Below are 12,924 nucleotides of genomic sequence, written 5' to 3'. Positions count from 1 at the left end.
GGAGGGGAGGGATCGGCCCACAGCCGCTGAGGGGAGGGGAGGGGAGGGATCGGCCCACAGCCGCTGAGGGGAGGGGAGGGATCGGCCCACAGCCGCTGAGGGGAGGGGAGGGATCGGCCCACAGCCGCTGAGGGGAGGGGAGGGATCGGCCCACAGCCGCTGAGGGGAGGGGAGGGATCGGCCCACAGCCGCTGAGGGGAGGGGAGGGATCGGCCCACAGCCGCTGAGGGGAAGGGAGGGATCGACCCACAGCCGCTGAGGGGAGGGATCGGCCCACCGCCGCTGAGGGGAGGGGAGGGATCGGGCCCACCGCCGCTGAGGGGAGGGGAGGGATCGGCCTACCGCCAGGGAAGGGAAGGGAGGGATCGGCCCACCACCGCAAAGACGACATATCAGCCCATGCCATGGAGGGAGGGGAAGTGTGTGTGTTTGTTTTTTTTTTTGTTTTTTTGACCCTGTTGTCACCTTTTGTGTTCTGGAACAGGAAGTGAGGGCTGTTCCCACAATGGGGGCAGCGGCAGTAATTTTCTCTCATATTCAGTCTCTTCTTTTTAATTGAAATGAGAATTGTAAACCCAATAGAAATGTCAGGTGTTCTCTGTTCTGTATACAGCGCCCTTTGCTGGGAAAGAGAAACAAAAAGGTAATGCTTCATCATCGTCATCGATTAAATTCTTCTTGTGTTGTGCAGCACTAACAGAATGGCTCCCATATTGCATGAGTCCCGAGAGTCCCGACAGTGTTGTGTGTGTGTGTGTGTGTGTGTGTGTTTGTTTGTTTTTTTTTTTTTTTTTTTTTTGGGATAATTCTAAATAATTTTTGGATCGTTCTTGCTGCTTCTTGGTCCAAAAAAAAAAAAAATCACTTTTGTGCCTTTTTAGAATGTCTGTCTGTTTTTGAACTTGCATATTAAAGGGGACAAAATATTACAGCGCACACACAAAACATTTACCTCCTGCAAGGCTATTTAAAACACCAGAACATTATCAAAAAATATGGGGATTTGGTCACGTTATATTACTATATGGTGCTAAGCCCACTTACTGCGTCAAAGTACCCCACTATCAGGGGGTCCTCCACTATCCAAAGAATGGAAGATCCTTCTTCTCTGAACCATGGGAGAAATACTCTCCTCTATATGGGGAGAAATACACTCCTCTAATATGGTGAGAAATACACTCCTCTAATATGGGGAGAAATACACTCCTCTAATATGGGGAGAAATACACTCCTCTAATATGGGGAGAAATACACTCCTCTAATATGGGGAGAAATACACTCCTCTAATATGGGGAGAAATACTCTCCTTTATATGTGCAGAAATATACTCTATATGGGGAGAAATACTCTCCTCTATATTCTCCGTATCCTCCTCCCGGCTTTCCGTCTCCTGCTCCATCTTTATGGCTCTCCGTCTCCTCCGTCTCTTTGTGCCCGTCTCCTCCGTCCGTCTCTTTGTGCCCGTCTCCTCCGTCCGTCTCTTTGTGCCCGTCTCCTCCGTCCGTCTCTTTGTGCCCGTCTCCTCCGTCCGTCTCTTTGTGCCCGTCTCCTCCGTCCGTCTCTTTGTGCCCGTCTCCTCCGTCCGTCTCTTTGTGCCCGTCTCCTCCGTCCGTCTCTTTGTGCCCTCCTCTGTGTCCTCCTGGCTCCCAGGTCCTCTGTCTGGCTCTCCGTGTCCTCCTCTGTCTGTCTGGCTCTCCGTGTCCTCCTCTGTCTGTCTGGCTCTCCGTGTCCTCCTCTGTCTGTCTGGCTCTCCGTGTCCTCCTCTGTCTGTCTGGCTCTCCGTGTCGTCCTTCGGTCCCCCTCCTTTGTCCAGGATCTGTCAGGATGGAGAGTGGAGGAAGGGGCTGGTATATCTGTCATTTACCGGCTCCTTCCCTTTCTGAATGCACAGTCTGTGATCACTGACTGTCCAATCATAACTGAGCATCGTAAACTGTTTCCTCTGCTTCAGTTTATGAATGAAGAGGAGCCTCTGTCTCCTGTCCATTTGTCTTCAGTGAAGCTGAGGCTGCTGAGAAAGGGACTGGGGAATCTCAGTCCCTTTTCATGTCTCAAAGGGAAAATGTCAGGAGTCTATTAAGACCCCCGACATCTCACCAAAGCCCCCCAACAGGGCTGATAAAAAAATTTTTTTTAAAATGTTTTAAAGAGTAAATTGTGAACTAATTAAAATAAAAAAAACAAAATGACAAAAAGAAGAAAACGTAAAAAAAAAAACAGAAAAAATATAAATTGTAAAAAATAAAATTGTGAAAAGAAAAAAATATAAAAATAAAAAACGACTGATACTCGGTCCTAAAGACGTGGTATCTGTGCCACCCCTAATATTTGCATTCTGTGAAGCCAGCTAACCGCATGCTTGTCATTCTGAATCTAGAGGCAGACGGAACATTTGATCTATTTGTTTGATTCTACAGCTCGCCCATTGGGCCAGGGACTGCCAATGAGGACTGCCGTAAACAGCGAGACCATCTTACCAAAGAAACCTACTGGCTCTCTCCCTTCACCTTCGGGGACCCGGAAAGACATTGTTCCGCTAACATCCAAAAGGTAAGTGTCCGAGGCTGGAGATCCTGATCCATGGCCTCAGCTTTGTCATCTCTGAGGCTCCAGCACTATTCACCCCAAACTCATTGTGTTTCCTTGGTTGGGACTGTGATGGCAAACTTGTCATCCAGATACTGCTGTATAAAGGCTCGTTTATAGTACCGAAGGGGGGGCGGAAGGAACCATGCAGTTGAGCCTCGTTATTACTACCCCTTAAAGCTGAACTTTACCCATAACAACTTAATAAAAATAATGTTCTCTAGCAAAGAACATCCATTCCACATTAATAATTCTGCTACCGACACTAGTGTATGCGGTACATTGCCTCCAGCATTGCTCCTGTTCCTCCTTGTCAGAGGGGACCATTTTGCTGAATCCCAGAGCCCCTGAGCAGGAGTAAATCATAAGGCCTCATGCACACAGTGTTTTTACAGCCACTTCTGCTAGCGCCAGATGGTTTTTTTTTTTTTTTTTTTCAGCTTAAAAACACCTCTCCATGTTATTCTATGTGTCCATGTACACAAAGGCTTTCAGGAGCTGTAAGTGGTAGAGGTGTCTATAATCTGAACCCCCCCCCCCCCAGGGCCAGCACGTTCTCAGGACTGGCATTACAGCTGTATAAACATCTGACGCTTCAATTGTTTTTTGGCATGTCAAAATCAATGGTTCCCTATGAGAGCCGTCTTAACTGATCCGACTTTCAGCCTATTGATTTGAATGAATTGATCCAACTTGTGCACCGAGGATCTTGAAAATGAATCCCATGCTAAAATTAAGAAAAAAAACTGCATGGGGTCCCCCCCCCCCCCCCGACCCAACCAGGCCCTTTTGAGTCTGGAATGGATCTTGAAAAGGACCCCCATGCCAAAATGGGGAAAAAAAAACAAAAAAACAAAGTGGTGTGTTGTTTGCCGGATTTTACACAGTGTAGACACTCCTTGTTTTCCCTATCTATACCTGCAGAAGGGGCCGGCCTCAGTCTGTCAGAAAATAAAGTTCCTTTTTAACTGCTCCACCTTTCACTGGAAAGGTGGCGGCTGGGGGTGTAGACGTGCTGAGGGCATGGTGTGCTGGGGGTGTGATGCTTTGCTTCAATGTGGGCATTCTATCCCCTGTCACGTTTGGTGGGCACTATTGTCTGCCGAACATGAGACTGTACTGCAAGCACTCAGTGCATGGGGTTGTGGCAGGGTAGTGCAGCATTTAGGGGGTTACGAGAGGCTCTTCTGACTTCCTCGTGGGTGGGAGTAATGAGTGGAGGAGTCCAGTTTTGCCTATTACTGTCTAAAATATTTTTTTCTTTATTGTACATCATGGGATGGGGTACATCATCTGACTCAGAGCCTTAAGTAATGACTTAATGGGTTATAGGCCACCTTCAGGTGATGGACACTGATTAAACCCAATCGAGGACGTTCACTCCCTATATAACCCCTCCTCCTTTCGGGAACACATCAGTTTTTTCACCGGTGTCTAAGGTGTTGGTCATGAGCAAAAATGTGCTGTAAGGAGCTCCACTGGAGGAATCCAGGCTGGATTTAAATAGCCTCTATAAAGACCAGATCCATCCAAAGTGCCACTAGGGCCTAAAAGGATGGTACCTGGGGCCTCATATCCGAAGCACGTGGTTTTGCATGTAACTCCTCTCTTTGCAGAGCTGGACCCCAGGAACCCAGGGCTTTGGTCTTACTTAAAAACGCCTCTCCATGTTATTCTACATTACCTAGCTTTCCTGGTGGGGTGCTTTACAGGTCCAAGGGAGTTGGAACCCCAATATCTAGGGACCTGGTCTTTGGTAGGTTTGCTAAACGCAGCCCGCCTTGATGGGTGAAGGTTGGATTGTCTATTAATTCAGCAAATCCTGCAGCGGGGTTAAGGTAAGGCAAGAAACTTGGGTATTAAAAACACCTATGTATTCTTCCATTAGTGAAAACATGTTGTCATGCCTTAATTCTCCACTAGAGGGAGTCTATGCACATACCTTACTCTCTTGTCTTCACTGTAAAGCTCAGTCTGTGTGCGGTTGCAGCAGCTTGTGCAGGGAGGTTTTTTCAAGGTAAAAGAAATCTGCAAAATGTTTTCTTTCTCCCCCCTGAAGGAATCGGAGGGTTAGGGGGACATCAGCGCTGTACCCGCTTACATTACCCCCACCGGAGGGGGTGCGGAGGTCCCGCTATTACCAGTAAACTTATTACTGCTGGCTGATTTTACTGTTTGTGCCTGCCGCTGGACGGGTCTCTGCCTCCCCCCCCCCCTTTGGATCTGTGGACCTGAAAACGCTGCGCACAAACGTGGGAACATTTTAAATGTAAAAGGGGCGGAATTTTTCTCGTAGGGGCAGGGCCTAAGCGCGGTTCCGTGAACGTCCACGAGGACGCACGGCAGGCTAAAAACAGATAAAGCTACAGCTGTGACAGTCTTTACTCGGCTGAAGAGGAGGAAGCAAGCAGTCTGCACACACGGTCACAGGAGCTGTGGGACACGTGAGGGTTGCTAACTGGCATTCCTGATAACAGGAAGGACACCTTTTTGCCAGCACTAGGCTGAACTTTATATCGGCTTTATTTATAATGACTATATTCAGCGATTAAGTGCAATTTGTAAAGTGCGTCTGTTTTTGTACTTGGGACTATGCCTACCAAAAAAGACACCACAAAAAAGTAAAGGTTTCACCCGAGGCGCTAGGATCCTGAGTCGCATTTCCACGCTGTTATCCTCGCCTGAATTACCAGTTATGGCAGCCCAGGGTGAGCCATTGGAACAAACTGATGGTGCAACTGCTTCTCACATCTCAGCCCCTGTATACGTGACTGAAGATGTCCTTTCCTGTCCTTTTCTCTTCCCTGCAGGGTCTGGAAGAAAGATTAGTGGCTTTAATCGCATCCTCCATTCAAATGGATTGGGAGTGTGCTAGATCACCCTCCCCCACTTCAGAACCTTTGCAAGGGGAACAGTGGGCTCAGGGTGAGGTGTTACCCTCAGGCGATCAGGAGGAAAAACAAACCGATGATTCTTCTGTGGAGGAAACAACGGTGGATAAAACTTTTTCAGCCTCACGATCTGAGCAATTGCTGATACAATCTCTTACAGAGATGGTTCGTTCCACTTTCATGCTACCAATAATGGAGTCTCCTGAAAGCTTGGTTTCTTCCTTGGGTTCCTTAAAACCTTTTCAGCCTTTGCATGAGTTTCCTGTCCATGCATTACTAGAACAGCTTATTTTTGCTGAATGGAATCGCCCGGATGAGCATTTTCTCCCCCCTAAGAGATTCTCAGTTCTCTATCCCCTGGAGGAGAAATTCTCCAAAAGATGGAAAATACCAGCAGTTTATGCGATTTTCCAATGTGAATAATAACCTAACTTGTCCTGTAGACAATGCACAGATGTTTAAGGATCCAACAGATAAAAAGTTTGAATCCCTGTTAAAATCTGCCTTTTCCATGGCAGGTGCAGTTACTGAGCCTACAGTCGGTGCAACAGGCATCTGTCAATCCCTAAAGAACCAATTTAGACAGGCCCTTAAAGAGGTTCCTGCACAACAAGCCGGGAATTGGCTGAACTACCAAAAGCAAAATGCTTTGCCATAGATGCCATTAAAGAACTCTATTCACCAGGTGTCCCGCCTTACGCTTGTACATATGTGTAGAATCCCGTGGTTAAAAAATTGGTCAGCTGAAGCACCATGTAAAAACTTCCTAACCGGAGTCCCTTTTCATGGTGAGCAACTATTTGGAGAAGACTAGGAAAAATATATCCAAACAATTTCTAGTAGGAAAAGTACTATTTTGCCAGTCAAAAGAAAGTATAAACGCCCTTCATTTAAACGGGCTCTTTCTCCTACGCTAGGGGCTTCTTCCTCTAGGCAGTATCGACGGCAGTCAGACTTTAGAGGAAAGTCAGTCAGACCCAAGCTGAAAAGAAGTCCTGGGGTTGGAAACTTGCAAAGCAGAATCCTAAAGACTCATCATGAAGAGGCAACCCCCCTCACCAAAGTAGGGGGAAGACTTCTGCAGTTTTCAGAAGTCTGGCAAGAGGAAATTCTGGACAGATGGGTCATCTCCCCGGTAAAACTGGGGTACAAGCTGGAATTTCGGGACTTTCCACCGTCTCGTTTTCTGAAGTCAAGCGTTCCCAAAGATCCAGAGAAAAGACAATCTCTTTCAGGCACTAGACCATTCATTTCTCAAGGGGTGATCATACAGATCCCCGCAAAAGAACAAGTTCTGGGGTTTTATTCAAACCTTTTTATGGTACCGAAACCAAATGGAGATGTCAGACCCATTCTAGGTCTAAAAAAAATCGAAATCCGTTCCTGAAGATCTGCTCCTTTCGCATGAAGACGATCAGGTCAGTAGTTTCTATCCTTCTAGTAGGAGAACTCCTGGCATCCGTTGCCATCAGGGATGCATATCTACCTGTCCCTAGATTTCCCGCTCACCAAAAGTTTGTGCAGTTCGAAGTAGAACAGCAGCATTTTCATTTTGTAGCCCTGCCCTTCGGGCTAGCCACAGCACCCCAGGTGTTCACCAAGGTGCTCGCCCCACCTCTAGCCACGTTAAGGGCACAGGGCATAACAGGTGTAGCGTACCTAGATGACTTGTTACTAAAGGATCAGTCGGTGGCTCGTTTGGAGCAAAGCGTACGCACTACAACAGACTATCTGAAAAGTTTGGGTTGAATTCTCAACCTAGAGAAATCTTCCTGAATACCGCTAAAAAGGCTGGAGTACTTGGGTCTGATCATAGACACAGCCCAAGAAAGGGTGTTCTAGCCTCAGCAAAGATTAACTCCATAAGAGAGATGGTGAGGAGGGTCAGGTCAAATGGCGATCCCTCCATTCGCCTTTGCATGAGGTTGCTAGGAACCCTGGTGGCTTAATTCGAATCAGTTCCCTAGGCCCAGTTTCATTCAAGACTGTTGGAAAAGGGTATCCTGTCTGCTTGGAACAAAACAATTCAAGCTTTAGACTTGCCAATGTGGCTGTCCCCAAGAGTGTCCCAAAGCCTCACTTGGTGTTTACTAACCCAGAATCTGCTGAAAGGAAAATGCTTTAGTTCAGTTATCTGGAAAGTGGTAACGACAGATGCCAGCCTTTGAAGCTGGAGAGCGGTACTAGAAGAGACAACTGTCCATGGGACAGTGGTCAAGAACCGAAAGAACCATTGCCCATCAATACCCTAGCGATTTGGGCAGTATGTCTCACTCTAAAGGCCTGGACTTTCAGGTTACGGGATTGTCCTGTCAGGATCCAATCCGACAACGCCATTCCCCCCCTATCCAGTTGCTCCTCAAATTCTTGGCAGGATCAAGCTGGAAAGAATCTGGTAATTCTGATAGCACTAGCATGGCCCAGAAGGTCATGGTATGCAGAAATCGTAAATATGGCAGTGGAGGGCCCATCGTCCCTCCCACTATGACCAGATCTGCTTTCACAGGGACCAATATTCGATTCTTCCTTGCGGTCTCTAAATTTAACGGCTCGGCTATTGAAACCCACGTTCTGAAGAAACAGGGGCTTTCCGAGTCAGTTATCTCTATCCTGATTAATGCAAGGAAGCCATCTTCCAGAACTATATATTATAGGGTCTGGAAGGCTTATGTTTCCTGGTGTGAATCCAAGGGTTGACACACTCGGAGATATATCATAGGCAGAATTCTTGCCTTTCTACAATTAGGGGTAGAAATTTAATAGGCCTTGAGTACTATTAAAGGCCAAGTCTCAGCTTTATCGGTCTTATTTCAAAGACCACTTGCTACTCATTCTTTAGTCTGTGGTTTTATACAAAGGGTAACGCAGCTTAAACCACCCGTCAAACCTCCCTTGAACCCTTGGGACTTGAATTTAGTTTTGTCTGTTACAAAAACAGCCATTTGAACCAATACAACATATTTCCTTAGTCCTTCTGACAAGGAAGTTGGTATTTGTGGTTGCTATATCCTCAGCAAGGAGGGTTTTGGAATTGGCTGCTTATTCTTGCAAAGAGCCATATTTGATTTTTCATGAGGACAGAGTGGTGTTATGACCTCCTCCAGACTTTTTACCAAAAGTGGTTTCAGGTTTTCACCTGAACAAGATATTGTCCTGCCATCATTTTCCCCAAACCATGTTCCAGGTAAGAAAAGTCACTACATTGTCTTGATGTGGTGAGAGCAGTGAAAATCTATTTAAAGAAAACTGCTCAGATTCGTAAGACTGATGCCTTTTTTATTCTTCCAGAGGATCCTACGGCCGCGTACACACGGGCGGACTATTCGCCCAACTTTGTTCGTCAAACAATCCGACAAACAGTCCGCTCAAAATTTGCATGAACGGACTTGACCACTCACGATGAACGAACAGTCCGCTGAAAACGAGCGTGATGACGTGTACAGCACGTACGACGGGACTAGAAAAACGACGTCCTATACACTGCAATGCAACCTTCGGCCGTGTAAACCCTTTCTGAGTATGCGCGATACTTAGTCCGTCCAACTTGCCTACACACGAGCGGACTGTCCGCTGAAACCAAGTTTGGACGGACAAAACCAAGTTTCGGCGGACTGTCTTACGGAAATTCCGAAAAACTTTGTTCGTCAGACTGTCCGCTGAAACTGTCCGCTGAAGCCCACACACGAGCGGACTGTCCGCTGAAACACTGTTCAGCAGACAAAGTTGGGCGAACAGTCCGCCCGTGTGTACGCGGCCTAAGAAAGGACAGGCAGTGTCTAAATCCACTGTCGCTAAGTGGATTTGGCAAGTGAAAACTTATGATTTAAGGGGTAAGATTCCCCCGTGTCAAGTTAAGGCGCACTCTACCAGGGCGGTTAGTGCTTCTTGGACAGTGTGTCACCAGGCCTCCATGGCTCAGATCTGTAAGGCCACAGCTTGGTCTTCAGGGCATACATTCACAACATTTTATGAGGTGAATGTAAGGAGGTATGAGAATATCTCCTTCAGGCGCAGTGTGCTGCAGGCAGCAGTATAAGTCCTCAAGTCTGGGGGTACCCCGCAGGTTGTCTCCCTCCCTTCCAGTAGCATTTCTATGGGACATCCCATTAAGTTATTAAGGCTCGGTGTTCCGTAATGTACAATAAAGAAAATAGGATTTTTATAGAAGCTTACCTGTAAAATCCTTTTCTTGGAGTACATCAGGGAACACAGAGGTCCCTCCCCTCTTTTTTTGGGGATTTAAGTATATTGCTTTGCTACAAAAACTGATGTGCTTCTGGAAGGAGGAGGGGTTATATAGGGAGTGAATTCCTGGATTGGGTGTAACCAGTGTCCATCACCTGAAGGTGGCTTATAACCCATTAAGTAATTACTTAAGGCCCTGTGTCAGATGATGTACCCCAAGAAAAGGATTTTACAGGTAAGCTGTTTTAAAAAAGTCCTGATAAATAGGATTTTTATAATGTTGTTTTGTTATATATTTGTAGCTGTGTTTCTGTCCTCTTGTCTTCAGACTGGTCATTGTATTGTTTTGTAGATCTCTTGTAATGTTGGGATAGCTCTGTGTGTCCTTCTGTCTCGTCTGCTGATCTGTCTTTGCACTCATTTACACTTTGCTTCTTTCCTGCATCATTCTGGCTCTAGCAAGTCTGTGCGTCTCGTGAATACATGTAAAATAACTAAAGCCACGTCCAGGTAAATGCCTTTTTCATTACTTTCCTTTCCATAATTGTGACTCTTTACCGATGTTCATCATCTGAGGCCAGTCACACCTATGCAGGTTGCATATTCCGGGTGCATTTTGCTTTTTTCAATTCACATTTTTGATCCATTGAAGTCTATGGAACCAAAAGCCAGAAAAAAGTCCTTGGCCCTTTTCATAACCTTTCTTTTCCACAGATGTGAAAAAGACCCATAGGAAACCAGGTTAGATGGACTGTAGGGTGTTTCTACAAAACTGAAAATGCACTGGGACTCCATGATGGATTCTCAGCAGGTGACCTCATTGGACAGCGGATACGGCCAATTGGATCTCAATACATCCTGAGTTCACTAAACACAATCCTCCAGACTGCTCGTTACATTCTCCGCACTGAACTGTGCACACAAAGTACTGGTCCCCAGTGTAGTCAGCGGTCTCTCTGCAGAAGATCTTTTCGCTATTTTCCTTGATGTGTCTGTATGGGGCGGCCATCTTGGTAGAGGTGGGGCTTTTCTTCCTTATGTCAAATCCTCCAGCAAGGAGAACCGTGAGCAGAACAGAAGTGAAATCACCAAATCTCCTGAGACCAGCAGTCAGAGGTGGTAGTGCCTTAGATCACTGGTTCTCAGTCCTCAAGTACTCCCAACAGGCCATGTTTGCAGGTTTTCCTTTATCTTGCACAGGTGCTTTAAATCAGTCAATGGTTTGGTATTTTGGACAGCTATTTTAACTAAGAGAAATTCCCAAAACATGGCCTGTGTTGGGGTTACTTAAGGACAGGGTTGAGAAACACTGCTTTAGATGATCTCACACTGCAGATGTAGTGCTACACGAGTGTCTAGACACCTCACATACCAGAAAGCGTACTGCTGTCCTTAAAGTGCCACTGTACTGTATCTGAGCACCACCAACCAAACTAATATTCAAAGCAAACTCATCCCTCCATCCGTGTCTCCATCTATCCATCCATGTCTCCATATATGTGTCCATCCATCCATGTCTCCATCCCTCCATCTGTGTGTCTATCCCTCCATCCATCCGTTCATGTCTTCATCCATCCCTCCATGTCTCCATATGTGTCCATTCATCCCTCCATTCATGTCTCCATTCATGTGTCCATCCCTCCACCTATCCCTTCATGTCTTCATCCATCCCTCCATCCATGTCTCCAGCCCTCCATCCATCCATCCATGTCTCCAGCCCTCCATCCATCCCTCCAGCCCTCCATCCATCCATGTCTCCAGCCCTCCATCCATCCAGCCATCCATCCATGTCTCCAGCCCTCCATCCCTCATCCATGTCTCCAGCCCTCCATCCATGTCTCCAGCCCTTCATCCCTCCCTCCAGCTATCCTTCCATCCATGTCTCCATCCATTGCTCCATGTCTCCATCCATGCATCATCACGGACTGCAGGGAAAATGTTTCATTTGAAAATCGCGGTCCCAAAGCCTGAAGGAGGAGTGGAGAGGCACAGAATACAAGTTGCATGAGGTCCAGTGTGAAGTTTCCACAGTCAGTGATGATTTGGGGAGCTGTGTCCTCTGGTGTTGGTCCTCTGTGGTTTATGAAGTCCAAAGTCAGCGCAGCCCTTTAGCAGGACATTCTAGAGCTCTTCATGCTTCTCTCTGCTGACCAGCTTTATGGAGATGCTGGTTTCATTTTCCAGCAGGACTTGGCACCTACCCTGCCAAAACTACCAATACCTGGTCACATGATCATGGAATCACTGTGCTTGATTAGCCAGCAAACGTGCCTCACCTAAACCCCATAGAGAATCTGTGGAAGATCAGACACCAGACCCAACAATGCTGACCAGCTGAAGGACCTAGGCTTCCATAACACCTTAGCAGTGCCATAGGCTGATCTCCTCCATGCCACGCTCATTGATGCCATAATTGTTGCCAAAGGAACACTGACCAAGTATTGAATGCATACTATACTGTACACGGACATGCTGTACTATACTGTACACGGACATGCTGTACTATACTATACATGGACATGCTGTACATGGACATGCTGTACTATACTGTACATGGACAGACTGTACTATACTGTACATGCTGTACTGTACATGGACATGCTGTACTATACTGTACAAGGACATGCTGTACTATACTGTACATGACATACTTTTCACTAAGCCAACATTTCTGTATTGAATATCCTTTTTTTTTTTTTTTTTTTTTTTTTTTTTATTGCTCTTATGTAATCGTTTCATCTTCTGAGATGCATCTATATGTATATAGATAGCACTGTGTGTATATATACTGTATATTGATAGTACTGTGTATGTGTGTATAGATAGCACTGTGTGTGTGTGTGTGTGTGTGTGTGTGTGTGTGTGTGTGTGTGTGTGTGTGTATATATACTGTATACAGATAGCACTGTGTATGTATATAATACTGTCTATAGATCGTGCTGCCCTCACCCCCCTTTTGATTTCAGGCTATTTATTACCTTCTTTTAGTAATGTTAAAAGAACAAACTCTACTGAACGGGTTTCACCTGGAGGCCGAAGAGAAAGCACTGGTGATGCCAAAAGTAGCCGGAATCGTGCCGGATCTACCAGCAGCTCTTCCAGCAGCAAGAAAAACAGTGAAAGGTAAGAGGTTGGGCACTCGCAGGAGGTTGGGGCCGGTTGGAGGTTGGGCGCTCGTAGGGGGTTTGGCACTAGTAGGAGGTTGGGGCCGGTTGGAGGTTGGGCACTAGTAGGAGGTTGGGCACTAGTAGGAGGTTGGGGC

General features: G+C 46.5%; 1 protein-coding gene across 10 annotated transcripts in view; it reads left to right on the top strand.

The window, feature by feature from the left end:
- The window catches only part of EML1 (EMAP like 1), a 157,118-nt gene that overhangs the window by 94,277 nt on the left and 49,917 nt on the right, over positions 1-12,924 (top strand). For 6 of the 10 annotated variants that reach the window (XM_077474694.1, XM_077474690.1, XM_077474692.1 and 3 more), the window contains 3 exons: positions 2,418-2,550; positions 10,122-10,172; positions 12,651-12,785. In XM_077474694.1, coding sequence (XP_077330820.1) covers positions 2,418-2,550; positions 10,122-10,172; positions 12,651-12,785 — 319 coding nt within the window. Of the gene's footprint in view, positions 1-582; positions 644-2,417; positions 2,551-10,121; positions 10,173-12,650; positions 12,786-12,924 lie in introns of those variants that run through there. The other 4 variants (XM_077474696.1, XM_077474695.1, XM_077474698.1 and 1 more) reach the window with 3 other exon arrangements.

The sequence above is a fragment of the Lithobates pipiens genome, unplaced genomic scaffold (genome assembly GCF_037356315.1).
Source record: "Lithobates pipiens isolate NorthernLeopardFrog02 unplaced genomic scaffold, aLitPip1_a1.2 Scaffold_120, whole genome shotgun sequence".
NCBI lineage: Eukaryota > Metazoa > Chordata > Amphibia > Anura > Ranidae > Lithobates > Lithobates pipiens.
The sequence above is the reverse complement of the archived record's forward strand: the minus strand, read 5'-3'. Positions and strand labels throughout refer to the sequence as shown.